This window comes from Amphimedon queenslandica, unplaced genomic scaffold, assembly GCF_000090795.2.
Source record: "Amphimedon queenslandica unplaced genomic scaffold, v1.1 AMPQUscaffold_13361, whole genome shotgun sequence".
Classification (NCBI taxonomy): domain Eukaryota; kingdom Metazoa; phylum Porifera; class Demospongiae; order Haplosclerida; family Niphatidae; genus Amphimedon; species Amphimedon queenslandica.
In genome coordinates this window covers 128,400-142,979 of record NW_003546403.1, presented here as the reverse complement: position 1 = coordinate 142,979, position 14,580 = coordinate 128,400, and the positions used below count along the sequence as shown (strand labels likewise).

At 36.2% G+C, this 14,580-nt stretch overlaps 2 protein-coding genes and 1 non-coding gene across 3 annotated transcripts; 1 reads left to right on the top strand and 2 right to left on the bottom strand.

The window, feature by feature from the left end:
- Nucleotides 1–602: 602 nt before the first annotated feature.
- Nucleotides 603–6,095, bottom strand: LOC100632752 (inversin-A-like). The gene is made up of 24 exons (XM_019997614.1): nt 6,071–6,095; nt 5,750–6,031; nt 5,261–5,335; nt 5,168–5,215; nt 5,079–5,120; nt 4,536–5,031; nt 4,364–4,385; nt 4,071–4,112; nt 3,932–4,000; nt 3,823–3,870; nt 3,377–3,421; nt 3,198–3,336; nt 2,913–3,151; nt 2,479–2,577; nt 2,328–2,429; nt 2,181–2,282; nt 2,017–2,112; nt 1,807–1,908; nt 1,662–1,760; nt 1,452–1,550; nt 1,282–1,380; nt 1,112–1,228; nt 903–1,001; nt 603–816 (listed from the first exon to the last, which is right to left on the bottom strand). The coding sequence occupies exons 1-24, from the start codon at nt 6,093–6,095 to the stop codon at nt 736–738; spliced, it is 2,667 nt and encodes an 888-aa protein (XP_019853173.1). The 3' UTR covers nt 603–735.
- Nucleotides 6,096–7,758: 1,663 nt separating this feature from the next.
- Nucleotides 7,759–14,475, bottom strand: LOC105313041 (SH3 and multiple ankyrin repeat domains protein 1-like). The gene is made up of 17 exons (XM_019997626.1): nt 14,192–14,475; nt 13,580–13,711; nt 13,456–13,527; nt 13,219–13,324; nt 12,846–12,997; nt 12,618–12,785; nt 12,451–12,567; nt 12,305–12,382; nt 12,159–12,225; nt 11,658–11,863; nt 11,207–11,591; nt 10,822–10,914; nt 10,690–10,744; nt 10,568–10,638; nt 10,392–10,516; nt 8,071–10,228; nt 7,759–8,019 (listed from the first exon to the last, which is right to left on the bottom strand). The coding sequence occupies exons 1-17, from the start codon at nt 14,324–14,326 to the stop codon at nt 7,859–7,861; spliced, it is 4,281 nt and encodes a 1,426-aa protein (XP_019853185.1). The 5' UTR covers nt 14,327–14,475; the 3' UTR covers nt 7,759–7,858.
- Trnav-aac (transfer RNA valine (anticodon AAC)) lies at nt 10,266–10,338 on the top strand. The gene has a single exon. It is a non-coding gene; the product is annotated as a tRNA-Val (tRNA).
- Nucleotides 14,476–14,580: the final 105 nt, after the last annotated feature.

Below are 14,580 nucleotides of genomic sequence, written 5' to 3'. Positions count from 1 at the left end.
GCAGCGCTATATAATATAAAAAATAAATAGAAGTACATGTAGATAGAGTATCTGTCATATACGAGTCACTTAGAGAGGATGAAGTAATTTTCTCAATATTGTACATGTACTGGTAAGTTGCTTCACGAGGTATGAGTCCATCTTCTTGATCATTAACAGTATAGGACCTTCACAAGTACACACTGACCGATTAGATTTACCACCATTAGTGTAATTCAGTGATGTATTTCAAACTCTATATAATAATAAAGATATAGCTTAGACTTGCATCAAAAAAGCTTACTCATTGAGTGCAGTGGATATGATTGGTTACAGATAATACAAGTGGATATGGTTGGTAAACATTGTGAACTAACACTGTAATATTTTCAGAGAACACAAAGATGACAGCAAATGAGAGACAAAAGTACTGACAGGCACTGAAGTGAGGCCATCATTACTCTGAATGTGAGCAACTGACCAGAATATTCAGAGAAGCTACATATGCATGTAACTGCACTGTGAGTTGTACAAGAAAACTGCATAACAAGGATATAGCACAATTCATAAGAAATCGACAACAGCTACAAAACATTGAAATATTAGTGGCTGTGAATACAGGATTGGTGAGGAAAGCTGACTTACACACATTCAATAAAATAAAATTTATCATTTGATGTATTGGAAAAAAGCCGTACAATGTATAGTATAAAAGCATAATTGGAAAAGTTTGCTATAAAGTATCATTAATGACAGTTACTGATTGTAGCCAAACTCTCTGAAAATGGCCATGATCTCCTCATCATCTTGAGCAATATCAAGTGGCGTGACATCATTCTAAAAATATAGAAACAAGATGAATATAATTAAAGACATGTTAAGAAAAATATAGATACAGTATACATATAAATTTCTGATGTTACTTTATCTTTTATGTAAGGATCAGCTTTATACTCCAATAAAAGATGTACGATTTTTGAGTAGCCACGTTTAACAGCATAGTGAAGAGGAGTAGAACCAGTCTGTATGTACATGTATGCATGTACATAAAAATGAGCTTAAAATAGTACATGCACATATAGATCAATAAGTTATATTTGTCTCATAATTACAATAAAACTCTGATCCTTACATCATCAGGTATATCAGGATCAACTCCTTCATGCTGAAGGAGTAACTTCACAACTTCATAACGTTTTGGTTTCTGAATGCTATCAACTGCAATATGAAGAGCTCTCTTTCCTTCATCCTAAAGACAAAAGTAACAACAACATTTTATAATACTAGTCGATAGCTGCCTACAGAATCTCTAATATTAACACTAGCTCCATGATTAAGCATAGTCTCTACAACATTAGGATGAGCTTGAGTTAATGCAACATCAAAAGCTCTCAAGCCACTCTGAGAGAGAAAGGGAGGGAGAGAGAAGAGGTGGTTCAAAGTTATCAGTTATTTCTATAAGTTACAAGCACCTTATCTTTAATGTTAACATCAAGTTTGTGGTCAATGAGTACTTCAACAACTTCAGCATGACCATGTCTAGCTGCAATGTGAAGGAGTGACCACTCACCCTGTAACACAAGTACAGGATTATTAAAGTGTCATAATAAAGGCATAATGTAACATGTTATGATAACAGATAAAAGAGAGACAGTAGAGAGCTACATGTAAGGAGCTGTCACCTCATCATTTACACCAAAGTCAGCTCCATATTCTATCAGTGTTTCAACAGCTTCATGATGTCCTCTCATTACAGCATTGCTAATAGCAGCCCATCCTCCCTTAAGAGAGAAAAATTATAAATATAGACAGGACTGGAGCTCTCACTTCTTCCTTTTCATCTATGATAGAATAATCTTTCTCAAGAAGAGCCTTCACAATGTTATTATGACCATCCCAAGCTGCTTTATGCAATGGTGTACAACCATCCTGAGAAAGAGAGGGAAGAAGAGTTCGCTTTAAATAGGGAATTGTAAGACAGTACATGTATATGTACTCTAGTATAAAATAAACAGATTTAGTAGGTGAAGAACATACTAATCCTTTGCTTCCAGGACTGGCTCCCTTCTCCAAGAGAAACTCAACAACTTGTAAGTGATGTGATGAAGCATAATGTAATGGAGTGTAACCCTCCTACACAAGCATAAGATAAATTAAAATATGATACCTATCAAATTTTGAATAGTTTGTAGCTACATCACCTTATCAACAGCATTAATGTCAGCTCCATACTCCAAAATTAAAGTTTGAACTAAAGTCAAATGACCATTATCTGAAGCATAGTGCAATAGAGTTCTACCATCCTGATATTATACATAAAGAGTTTGAATAGCCTCTAGTTACATTACCTTATCAACAGCATTAATGTCAGCTCCATACTCCAAAAATAAAGTTTGAACTAAAGTCAAGTGACCATTACCTGAAGCATAGTGCAATGGAGTTCTACCATCCTGATATTATACATAAAATAAAACATAAAAAGCTCATGGCTTACTTTACCTTGTCTCTGATATCAACAGTTGCTTCATTGCTCAATAGTAACCTCACAGTTTCTTGGTGACCAATCTCAGCAGCCCAATGAAGTGGAGTCTTGTTATCCTATCATAATATCATACAATGTACATACTGCTTTGCAAGAAGAATCCTTAAAATTAACTGTATACACGTATGTGATTATTTGCAGATTTAATTTTTATGCAATTGTAAACTGTAAAAATAAATGCATGCAAGTTTTCCATGCTACATTTGCACAAGCACACACTACATAATTATACAAAGACATAACTCTACATTACACCATTACACATATCCAAAATGGTAGTAATAGTACGTGTATCATTAGCATACTACACAATATAACTTTACCTACAAAAATGAAATGTACACATGCAATGTACATGCACAGGATTACTCCTCCTAAGGGCCTAACTTACTTTACACATAATATGCATCTTCTTCTTCTCCACATTGCCTTTAATATATTTTATAATCTTCTCATTGTGTTCTCTTTCAGTAATTAGTTCCATATTCGTTAATGTTATTTTTTCTTGTAATTTCTCTATTATTCTTTCATTATCTACCAATGGCTGATAGTCTGGTCTTTTCATTGCTTTAAGATGAAATTTGTAGTCATCAATTTCAAGAGACATTCCTCTTCTCACTTTGCCAGCAGCTTAATATAAATCATATAATTATTAGTATAATAAAACTACTCTAACCTGAACTAGTATTACTAGAAAGTGATCTCAAATAATCAATCTTAATTTTTGATAATTTGTCTGACAAATCTTTATTCTTTCCTTTTATTTCATCAAACTGAGAGTTTAATTTATTCAATTCTTTATCAAGTGGTTCTTCCTATTAATAATAATTATAATCAATACAGATATATCTATACCTCAACTTCTTTAATTGATTTAGGATCACTGGACAATGATTCTTCCTAGTAATGAATTAAAATAGCACATGTACACTTGTCGTTAATATATACATGTAGGTATATAACACACCAAGCAGGGTTTCCCACAAAGCATACTAATTTGACTTAAACCATGAGCTAATGTATGTAGCATTGGAGCAACTCTAAAAATTCATAAAAACTCCAAATTTTATTGGAATTACATGTAGCTCAAAATTGAAACACAGCATAAGGACATGTATATTTATCAGAAAAAATTATAATAAATGAAGGACTCTTAATTTTAAAGCAACATGACAATTTATTGACAAGAAGCTAAATGAGCACTATGCCAAAATCCTGTGAGAAATCCTAATAGCAAGACCAATATATGTTAACATTGATGCATTCATGATCAATAGTGCAATGATAACATATTAGCTAACTTCAAGTATTGTAATCATTGACTGTTCTTGTTTCAGTTCTATTGTTTCCTATTATACATGTAAGTACAAGGAAAGAGATGATCACCATTAAACAGTCTAGCATGACAACCTTCTCTTTGCTACTGATAGCATCTCTTAGTCTATGTTCAGCTTCTTCAAGTATAATATAAGAAACAACCTGTAAAAATACATGTAGATTCTTGAGTACTTAAAATTGCACTTATATTATTGTAAAAAATTTAACTGACTTCCGTACGCTGTAATAAGTCTTGATCCTTTTCTTTTAGTTCCTAGAGAAAACAATATTCATTAAAAAATACCGTATAGGGGGTATATTTCATGGGGATTTAATTTTGCTAATTTCACGGTTTAAAAAAAATTCGTGGAAATTTTTATCTATGAAAATTATTTTTATCATACTAATAATGGTCAGTAGAAGAAAAACACCAAAATTCTTTCTTGTGAATAGGTTGAAAGGTGATTTTCGTGAAATATTTTCCACGGGAAATAATTATACCCCCTATATGGTATTCAACTATACCTTTTGTCTAACATCTTGTCTCCTCCATAATGTTAAGTTACCAATAGTCAGTTCCTTTAATCCTTGTCCCATTAGTATATGAATATTCTCTATCATCCTCAATACAGTAAACCCAACATCAGAGAAAGGAAAGGAGCAAGTGACAGATATTGATTTGTGAGGCTCTATATACTCAATCCTTAATAGTTTACCAGATACTTTTGCAAGGAGCTCCTTGATATCTTTGAGTAAATGCTCCTCAGGCTCCCAGTCAAATACAAGAGTAATTGTTTCACATTGAAGATGAGGAATGGAAGCAAATCTTTCCTTCAAACAAAGACTAACAGAGAGTGACTTGCAAAATTCCTTTAACTTTGCTTTATATGTTTCAATGCATTCCTTGGCCTCAGTAATCTCCATTTCTTCCACTACACTATGAAGGAGTTCAATATCAGTCAGTGAAGACTTGTCTTGAATAAGACGTAATACACTAGGAATATCATCAGAACATTGCTCTACTTTTCGCCTAAGAATAGTGCCACAACAAGACAGGAATTCTTTTATTTCTTCTAAAGGAGGAGATATCCGTTTAATGATCTTTCCAACATTATAAAACATTTTTCCATAAGACATTCTCATTGATCTAAAGTCCCCCAATAAACCTTTTGAAACAGGAACATGTACTTCAACTATAAAAGATAGAGTCATTTTGGTAGTACGTATAAGATGTATATACCTTGAGGTAATAAAGACTGGGAAGATGTATCAGAAGATGAGTCTATAAAATGAATTATTTAGTGATTTTTTACAGTATTTATAATGTACCAGATCGTGTAATAATTGGTATCTTGGTTTCATTAGTGCTTCCATTATCTATAAATATTAATGAACGTATTATCATTTCTTATTAATTATTACCTTGTGGAACTATAAGTACATCATGAGGCTTAGTCTCAGGAACTACACCCACTTCAGGAGTAGGAAAATGCTTACCTAAACACATAATAAGAATCATTGTGGTTTTGATTAAACATATTATATTATTATACTCACTAATATCATCCAGTATAGCTTGTCCTAGTGATACATTAGTACTTATTGTACACAATACATTAGCAAATATATGTAAACTGTTGGGATCAGTTTGAATAGCTTCTTTGACAGCAGTTAATAGAGCCTCACGTTGATTATGAATAGAGGGACTAGCTGACACCACTCTACTAACTGCTTCTTGTGTTAACATACACTCACCATAAAGTAACCAAGCAATACTAACAGAATCACAAAGAGACTGAGACAGGACAGTATGACGATTAGTAAAAATATTAATAAGAACGTGATGTTCTATGATAGAAATACAATGATTATAGTTATGTATACATGCACGTACAATTATGGTTGACTCACTTAACTTCTCAGCTACAGCAGTTTCATTCATAGATTGCAGAGCATCTGAGAGTGAGTCCAAGTTGGCTCCTCCTTTACTGTCAACATTATCAGCTCTACCTAACCATTGGGAGAGGCACTCTGTCATACAGCGACACACATTACCACGATGTTTTGCCTCTATGACATCCAATGTATTCTTCTTTAGTCCTAGTCTCAGTGCAAGCTCATACCATTTTGTTTCTGGAAACCCACATCTCTTTAATAAGTCAATAATATCAATCAAGTCACCAATATCTAAACCTAGAGTAGCATGGCGGATTTAATACTTATCAAACTTACCTAAATAAGTTTGAATAGAGGCCATAGTTTGATTAAAATAGAACCCCCTATTCTATACAAAACTTGCTTGAACTTGTCCCAGTTCACAGAAGCTGTAAAGTTGTTAAATAATTGATAATAAGAAGCATCAAGATCAAGCACATGGCTAGGGCCAATAGGGAGGTAATGGGTGGGGCTGGAATAGTGCTATAGCTATATATAGTTGTAGTGTAGTGCTATAGCTATAGCTGTGTGTGGTGCTAGTGCAAATGGATCTGCAAACATACAAGCTTAACTTGCTTAATAATGCAACTAGCTCAGCTTTAAAGAAAGAGAGTTAAAATAAAAATAAATGACAATATGCATTATGACTGAAGTCTTTCATTCAGTTTCTGTCTCAGTGTCTTAATGTGTCCAACTTTAGTGATCCCAAGATCTTTTAAATCGTCTCTTGAGAGATCAATGAGGTGTTCACCATATATTTCATTGCTACGGAATGTATCAGTGTGCATTTCCAATCCAATCTCAGTCAGCCAACTACAGACCCTGTCAACTGACCAAGAGGAGACAGGAGCAGAGCTGTTCTCTTCTGCTGCAGTGCTATATAATATAATAATAATAAAGAATAAATATTACAATTGAGAATGCATTACAATGTGCAACCCTCTCTTTTTCATGCTTAATAAAATTTTGAATATTTTTTGAATTGTCTACTAAGCTACTGCAATAACTTGGAGTTGTTGTAACATGCTCAGTTTATATTTTTAATTTTTATATTGTGCTTACTTGTGTTCTGTACTACTGACTTGTGTAGTTACAGTTACATTATCATCTTTTTGTATGTTTGAATGATCATTTAATGCATCAGAGGAAGAAAGAGGTGGAGGAGGAGAAGGAAATGAAGGAGGAGAAGGTGGTGGCAGAAACTCCTCATTCTCTTTCTCTTCCTCGTCTAAGAGCATTGGCACAGGAGGTAATAGATCATAGCTAAACTCATTGTCTGAGGTCTCATCATCAAAAATAGGAGGAGGCAAATCATCATCATTTTCAGGTACAGGAATAGGTCCTGCAGGAAGAACCAAGTCAGTGTCTTCATCAAAAGGTGGAGGGAGGAATTCATCATCAAAAGGCGGTGGGAGCTGCTCATCCAATAGGTCCTCTTCATCAAAAGGAGGAGGTAAAGTGTCCTCTATAAATGGAGGTGGCTCAAACGTGTTGTCTTCATCTTCTTCTTCTAATGTTGGAGGTGGAATAAAGTCTTCTGCTGAATCATCGAATCCATCATCAAAAAATACAGAGTCTCTCTGAGGAGGTGGCAATGGTACCTCATGATGTAGCTCTAATGAAGAGTCCTCAATGATTGATGTGCTTCCTTTATTTCCTGGTGCATCATCCAATGCTTCAATGATAAGTGGTTCTTGTAGATTTCTGTTGTCTTCCTTGTTTTCTTCTTCATCTGAATCTGGTGGTGGCCCACTAGGCAGTGGAGGTGGGCTACCAGCACTATCACTGTCACTGTCAATGTCCTCATCACTACTACCTCCAGTAGTCAGTTTCACTAGTTTACCAACAATATCGTCCAAAAGGTTATTCTCTGGTGGTGGTGAGGGCTTGTGGTCTGCCTCTTTCTTACTCTCTTTGGTAGATTCACCATCTCTTTCTTCTTTTGTTTCAACTGGTGGCTGCAGCTCCTTATCTTCATTGCTGGTAGCCTTGCTTTCAGATTTTATAGCACTGAAAGATTCTATTGTCGGAGTAAAAGGTGGAGCTGGGATCTCTGGCTCCGTAATATTTGTCAGTCCATCTTCTTCAAATTGAGGTGGCAATGCAAAACAATGGAGGAGGCAGATCCATGTCAACCTCAGCTTCTTCATCTGAACTGTGGGCTAGAGAAAGAGGAGGAGGAGGTAATTCAAATGATGCATTCATCTCTTCATCTTCAACTAGAGGAGGAGGAGGGAGGAAATCATCTATAAAAAATAATGATTCATGTACAAGTAACTTAATAAGTGCAGACTTACTATTTTCTTCCTCAAGGCTATCATCATTCAATAGCTCAGCAGGTATGGGGAGCTCCTCAAGGGAAATAATGGAGAACCGATTTGAGTCTGTAAATTCTTCAAAGACTGGTGGAGGTAGGAAAGTTTCATTAGGCTCTGGTGGGATTGGCTCGGGATCTGGTTTCAAAGGCTCAAATACTGGTTTGACTTGTTTTACTGGCTCAGGTGCTGGCTCAGAAACAGGTTTTACAGGCTCGGGTGCTGGCTCAGAAACAGGTTTTACAGGTTCTGGTGCTGGCTTTACAGGCTCAGGCTGTTTCTTTGGTTTAGGTTTGATAGGGCCTGGTGGTGGTGGCTTCTTGCTCTGAGCCATTTTCTCAAATTTATCCTTCAAACTCATGACAGGCTGAGGCTCTGGCTCAGGCTCTTCAGGTTCCTCCTCTTTTGGGCTAGTTTCTTTCAATGAGCTAATGCTTTTCTCTTGAGCATGACCTGATGCTGTGTCATTTGAAATATTTTTCTTGGAATATTGTAGCTTCTCTCTATAGTCTCTTCTCGATTTCTTTGGAGAGGAAAAGTTTTTTGCTAAACTAGCAACAGAGGCAGCAGCTGATGTTGATGAAGTATTATGAGCAGCAATTGAAGAAGGAAGATCATCAACCTCTTTACCAACTGATGGCTTAGGCTTAATTGGTGGAGGATTCTTTGGCATAAAAGTAGCAGCTGATGACGTGACAGGTTCTTTTTCATCAAAGTTATCACTTTTCAATGACATTTGTTGTGATGAAGTGTATTTCTCTTCTTTTAACAAAAGAGAAGGAGATTGCTGTTGCTGCTTAGGTGGAGATGCATCTTTTTGCTTGCTTGCCTTAGGTGAAGCTGACGATTGTTCATATGAAGACTGATGATGTGAAACTAATGGTGATGACTTAGTTTTAGGAGAAGAAGGCACCTTTTGTTTGGATTGCTCTTGCTTAGGAGAAGAAGGCTTTTGTGTGTGCTGGCTCTTTGGTGAAGATGCTGTAGCATTTTGTTTGCTAGATAAGTAGCCTTTCTTCAGATGCTCTACTCTTAATGCTGCTTGCTCTTCTCTTTTACTCAGAGACTGCTTTTCAGTCTTGCTCTTATTTGAGGTGGTGTCTATTTTGTGTTCTTTTTGCTCTGAAGTTGTAGCCGGTGGAACGACATCAGCATATGCTGTAAGAGCCTCTGTGTACTCCCATCCATCATCATCATCATCATCATCATCCTTTACTGGCTCTGCTAATAGATCATGTTTCAAAGGAGCAACTGGTGACTGAGGTTTTGTCACAGTGCTACTTTCAGTTTTATGTATGCTTTGAGCTGGCTTCATTGTGGTAATATGACTACTAATGCTCTTAGGACTACTAGTGTTGCTAGCTACATTATTATCATTAGGAGGTCTAGAGGTGCTTGCATTAGTAACTGGTACTTTACTTTGACTTGGGCTTGATGGTGGGGGGAGTTGATCATCTCTTTCCTTAGTTCTCTTGTACCGTTCTCTTGAAGCTTTCCTTAGCTGCTTAGCAAGCTCAGAGAGACCCTCTTCTTCTTCCTCCTCATCCTCTTTCATCATTAGCTTGTAGTTCTCCTCTTCTCTTTGCAATAATTCTTCAGATCTTGAGCTTGAAATGCCACCTGGATCTTTGTTGCTAGTCAAAGCCTCGATCTCTTTTTTATCGCTTGAAGTATCCTTTGCATGCAATGAGTGCTTGACGAGTGGACTAGACTTTTTCACATTGCTCAGTAAAGGTGATGCCGAGGGACTGCCTCGTGTTTGTAGTTTTGGAGAAGAAGATGGCAATGCTTGTATGATCACTCTCTTTTTATCTGGAGGAGTCATTGATATCGGTTGAGGAGGTAAAGGAGATTGTGTATAATTCGTTGCTCCTTCTCCTTCATTTTCTTCTGAGTGCATGCCCCATGCTTGTTGCTTTGGAGAGCTACCCCCAGTTGGATAAGTGGGTAATTCTTGTGCAGCTAGAGGAGGTTCTTCATGGCTACCCTTCGATTCTTCTTTTGGTTGTTTACTTGAAGACGTAACAGCACCTTTCTTGAGAGGAGTGATGACTTTCAAATGTAGCTTGTCACTGTTTGATTGCTTGATAATGCCCACAACTTCTTCATGTGTACTCTTAGTAGTGTTTACTCCATTTACCTATAAAATATAAATAATAGCCATCACATCATCGTAAGATTCCGTGGTGTAGCGGTTATCACGTGAGTCTAACACACTCAAGGTCCCCGGTTCGATCCCGGGCGGAATCACTTTTTGCTTTTTTTTTTTTTTAATTTTAGAACTATTTTTTTCTTAAACTCACTTCAATGATAAAGTCTCCTTTTTGCAATCCTGACATATCAGCTGAGCTTCCTTTATCTATTCTGCCTACATACTGCAGTGCAGGGATCTCTGGTGTTAGTTTACAGTTAGCTCCTGCATTAACAGCTACAAAAACACAAAAATTAATAATAAGAAAAAAACAATTTGCATCCTCACCTTTTATGCCTCTCATTGCAAACCCAAACCCTTTTGGCCCTTTGGAAAGAGTAACAGATTTTATGCCAGGTCTAAATAGAAGAAATAGTTTAATAAGCTGCCTGGTGGTGATAATAACTTACATTTTTTCAGATCCTTTCTCCTCTTTTGCTGCCTGCTGTGCCTGATCATCCCAACCTACACAAAATCATATCCATGGCTTAGATCAAATAGCATTTTAAACTATATACATTTTAAAATTCATATAATTCTACCTTCCATTTTCTCTGTTATGGCATGCTGTGGAAACCATCCTGTTACATCTCCAACTTTTCCCTCCCAGAATCCGCCTTTACCAACATACAGAACTAAAAGAAAAATTATCAGAATTGATAAGAGTTCGCCATAGCATGAGATCCTAATAAAACTAAATGCTATCATGTATAACAGTTGCAACAAAGTAAAGGGTCAAGTCTGACTCTGAATAGATGAGCTAAAGATTACTAAAATTCTGACACAACGATATACAGGCAACATGCAAAACTTTAGCCTATAAGTTTATAAAGGCAGAAATGTGAACATTGTCAGTCACTATTGAAGCAAATAAAGCAATGATAAATGTCAAATAAAATGCAAGAAAGTATTCAACAATCAATTTACCATCAACAGTCATTCCTCTAGTTAAGTGAAGATCTCCTTCCTGCTCGGGATCAACATTCATTGTAACAAAATACTTCTTTCCAGGAGTACCAACTGGATACAGTCTCTCTCTTATCGCCAATGGAGGAGTTCCTGGCATTGGTGCTGGTGTCGGTGACTGGTGCAAGGATTTAGGTGAGGTTTTACGATCAGTTGAGTATCGATGTTTTCTTGATTGAGGTACTGCTAAAGATTCTGTTCTAGGAGAGCCTTCGGTTACTTCTGTGTCTTCCTCGACTGATTTTCCTTTTGGTCCTCTCTTACTACCAGTTGGCATCACAGGGGCTTTCTTTGTAATGTTGTATTTTGTTGGTGGACTAGTGCTGAGTGTGGGGACTTGTGTTTTCTAAAATCAAGAAAAAAACAGATATAGAATTATATGTAGTTATTACTGAATACTGGCTAGCAGTACCTGCTGTGATAGGTTAGTTAAACTTTGTCCTTTGATTAGTTTTGGAGCACCGACAGCAGCCCCAGGTTTACCTCTTGAAGAAGAGGGCAGAGTCTTAGAGCTATATGAGGTTGGTGACATTTCCTTTTCTCTACTGCCAAGAGATCCACGTCTCTCTGTTCCCCATCTCTCTCCAGCAGGCTCACTTTCAGAAGGATCAACAGGATCTATTGAAAGGATTGATAAAACCAGTTGAGCTAGCAACAGTTTGGTCTAATTTTGATGTATAAAAATCCGAAATTGATTGGAATCAGCTTAAACTTTTTACACAATAGAGCATAAATGTAATGATTCTCTCCTATTGATAAAATATCCTGTATATTGGCCTAATTTTAGAGCAACTTTAAAATTTGTAAAAAATCTAATTTTGAGTGGATTCAGCTTAAACTTTCTACACAACATAAGTACAATTAAATGTACCAGAAAATGTAATAAAAATGAAGAATTATCTCCTATGCATACCCATATCTTCCTTCATAAAATTTGCTATCTCCTTTGCCAGATTGTGATGTCCACAAAGTATTGCACTCTACAGATTAAAGGACAATGAATGAGGATTAAAATAGGAAAAAAGAAAGAGACAGGAAGGAGAAGAAATATATCTGTACTTGGTTTGGAGGCTGATGGGATGAATTGAGAATGTAAGGATTGGCTCCTCTTTTCAATAAATGAATGGCTGCATCCAACTACACAAAGTCAAAAAAGTGTGCATTATCATTTAAAAAACTATTATTATCATTATTGTGGGCCTTACCTGTCCATGCTGTGCTGCAACATGCAGTGGAGTGTTCCCTGCTTTATTCACAGCATTAATGTCAGCAGCATACGCTAACAATGCATCAATCATATGGACATGACCATGTTTTGCAATCTATGAAAAGGATTGACAATAGAGTCTTTTAAAGGATCGTGGGTTCTTACTTGATGCAATTCAGTCCAGCCAATGATATCAGTGTTGCCTACTATAGAGTTATTCTTGAGTAATAGCTCACAGACGGTTACATCATCTCCCATAATGGCAGCATGATAGAGTGGGGTCGTGCCCTTTACATCAGTGTAGTTTGGAGATGCACCAAATGACAAAAGAATCTAGAGGAATATAATAAATGCATATAGCATTAATTTTTTATAAAAACTGTTTAAATTTACTTTCAGTGCTTGTGTATTCCCGCCAATGGCAGCTCTGTGTATTGGAGTGAGGCCAGCACTGCCTCTGAAGTCAATGATTGCTCCACCATAGATCAGAGGACTGATGCACTGACTACGACCTTGTCTACCACACGCCAGTCCCAATGGAGTGTCTAAAATGATAAATATTATGATATGCATACACTGTTACATCAATCATTATAGTGCTTTTTATGAAGTAAAAAATCCATCTCATCATGTCATTTTAAAAAAGCTTCATATTTCAGCAAAGCATCAAATTCAAGTTTGTACATTAGTGACTGATAATTATTAATTAAATTACTTTATTAGCGCTGGAAGTTATAAAGTGATAAATTAGCAGACTGTGACTTACTTCCATCCTCCATGATGAAGTTTGGATCTAGACCAGAGTCCAATAGCTTCTCGATCTTTTTGATAGACCCTGACGTCACATGATCAACCAACTTCTTCATATTAGACTATTAATAGTAATAATAATAATAATAATAATAATAATAATAATAATAATAATAATAATAATAATAATAATAATAATAATAATAGTAATAATAACAAAGATCATAGCATGAATACTCCCAATGTTATGTACTTTAGAATTTGCTTTAGCTAATGCTTTCTCTGATAATCCAAGAGCACTCAAGTCTCTTCTCTTGTACCGTAGCTAGAAGGAGAAGGGAAGAATGAGAGAGAGAGAACAAAGCTAGAAGTTTTACCTCTAGATGAGTGATAACTCCTGATTGCTCTTCTACCAGTGGTCTGGATTCATCTAGAAATCGACCTACTTTCTTTCTGCCAGTTGGAGGAATGTAAAATCCGTAATTGTTAGCAACATCAATGGGCCAGTCCTGCATAAAAAATATTTACAAATATATGACAATATAAAGAAGAGCTAACTATGCAAGTTAAACAGTCTAGGATAGAAATTTGAGCTACTGATTTTAGTTTCCTCAATACAATGGTTTTGAAATTGTGATGCAGCATGAGTACTGGGCAGCAAATCACATTTAAAAAAAATTAATAATCATGAAGCTATGATTAAACTTTCTTGGTACAAGAGATTAAAGTGTCAATGCTCAACTACAATAAGTAACCTATTGTGCTCAAATTGACTGAACATCAAAACACCACCTGCTATATGCATGACTAACTTCTGACTCTAGCCTCACATACGGACAAGCAAGCAGCATGATATAACAGCATCTCTGCATCATTACAAATTACCATAAAGCAGCCAGAGCTAGCATTATAGAGATCTAGGCTTACAGTGCATCATGCAAATGCAGCATAGATCCATGTACTCATGCTGCAGACTTGCATACACTTACATGACTCAGTTTTTCAAGGACTGCTTGCTTAGCGTATCCCACTGGGTCTGTCTTGCCTATGACTATCCTGGTCTGTGACTTGAGATCAGGTACATCGACTCTCACTAGAATCCCTGCACCATCATGCTCATCCATAACTGAGTCACACTCTTCAATGATATTCCTCTTGCTGAGATGCTAAATATATTGTAGCCGCTGTTTAAAGACCAAAAACCAAGCAAGGAGAGTACAAAAATTGAAAATAGTAGAGAGAACACCTAAACAAACTATTTGAAGGAGCTATAGGGGCGTGACACTACAAATAAAATTCATATTCCCATTATAAAAATAATTTGCATGTACAACCACCCACGCAACAGATTGCCATTTCCGGATTATAAATAAAAATC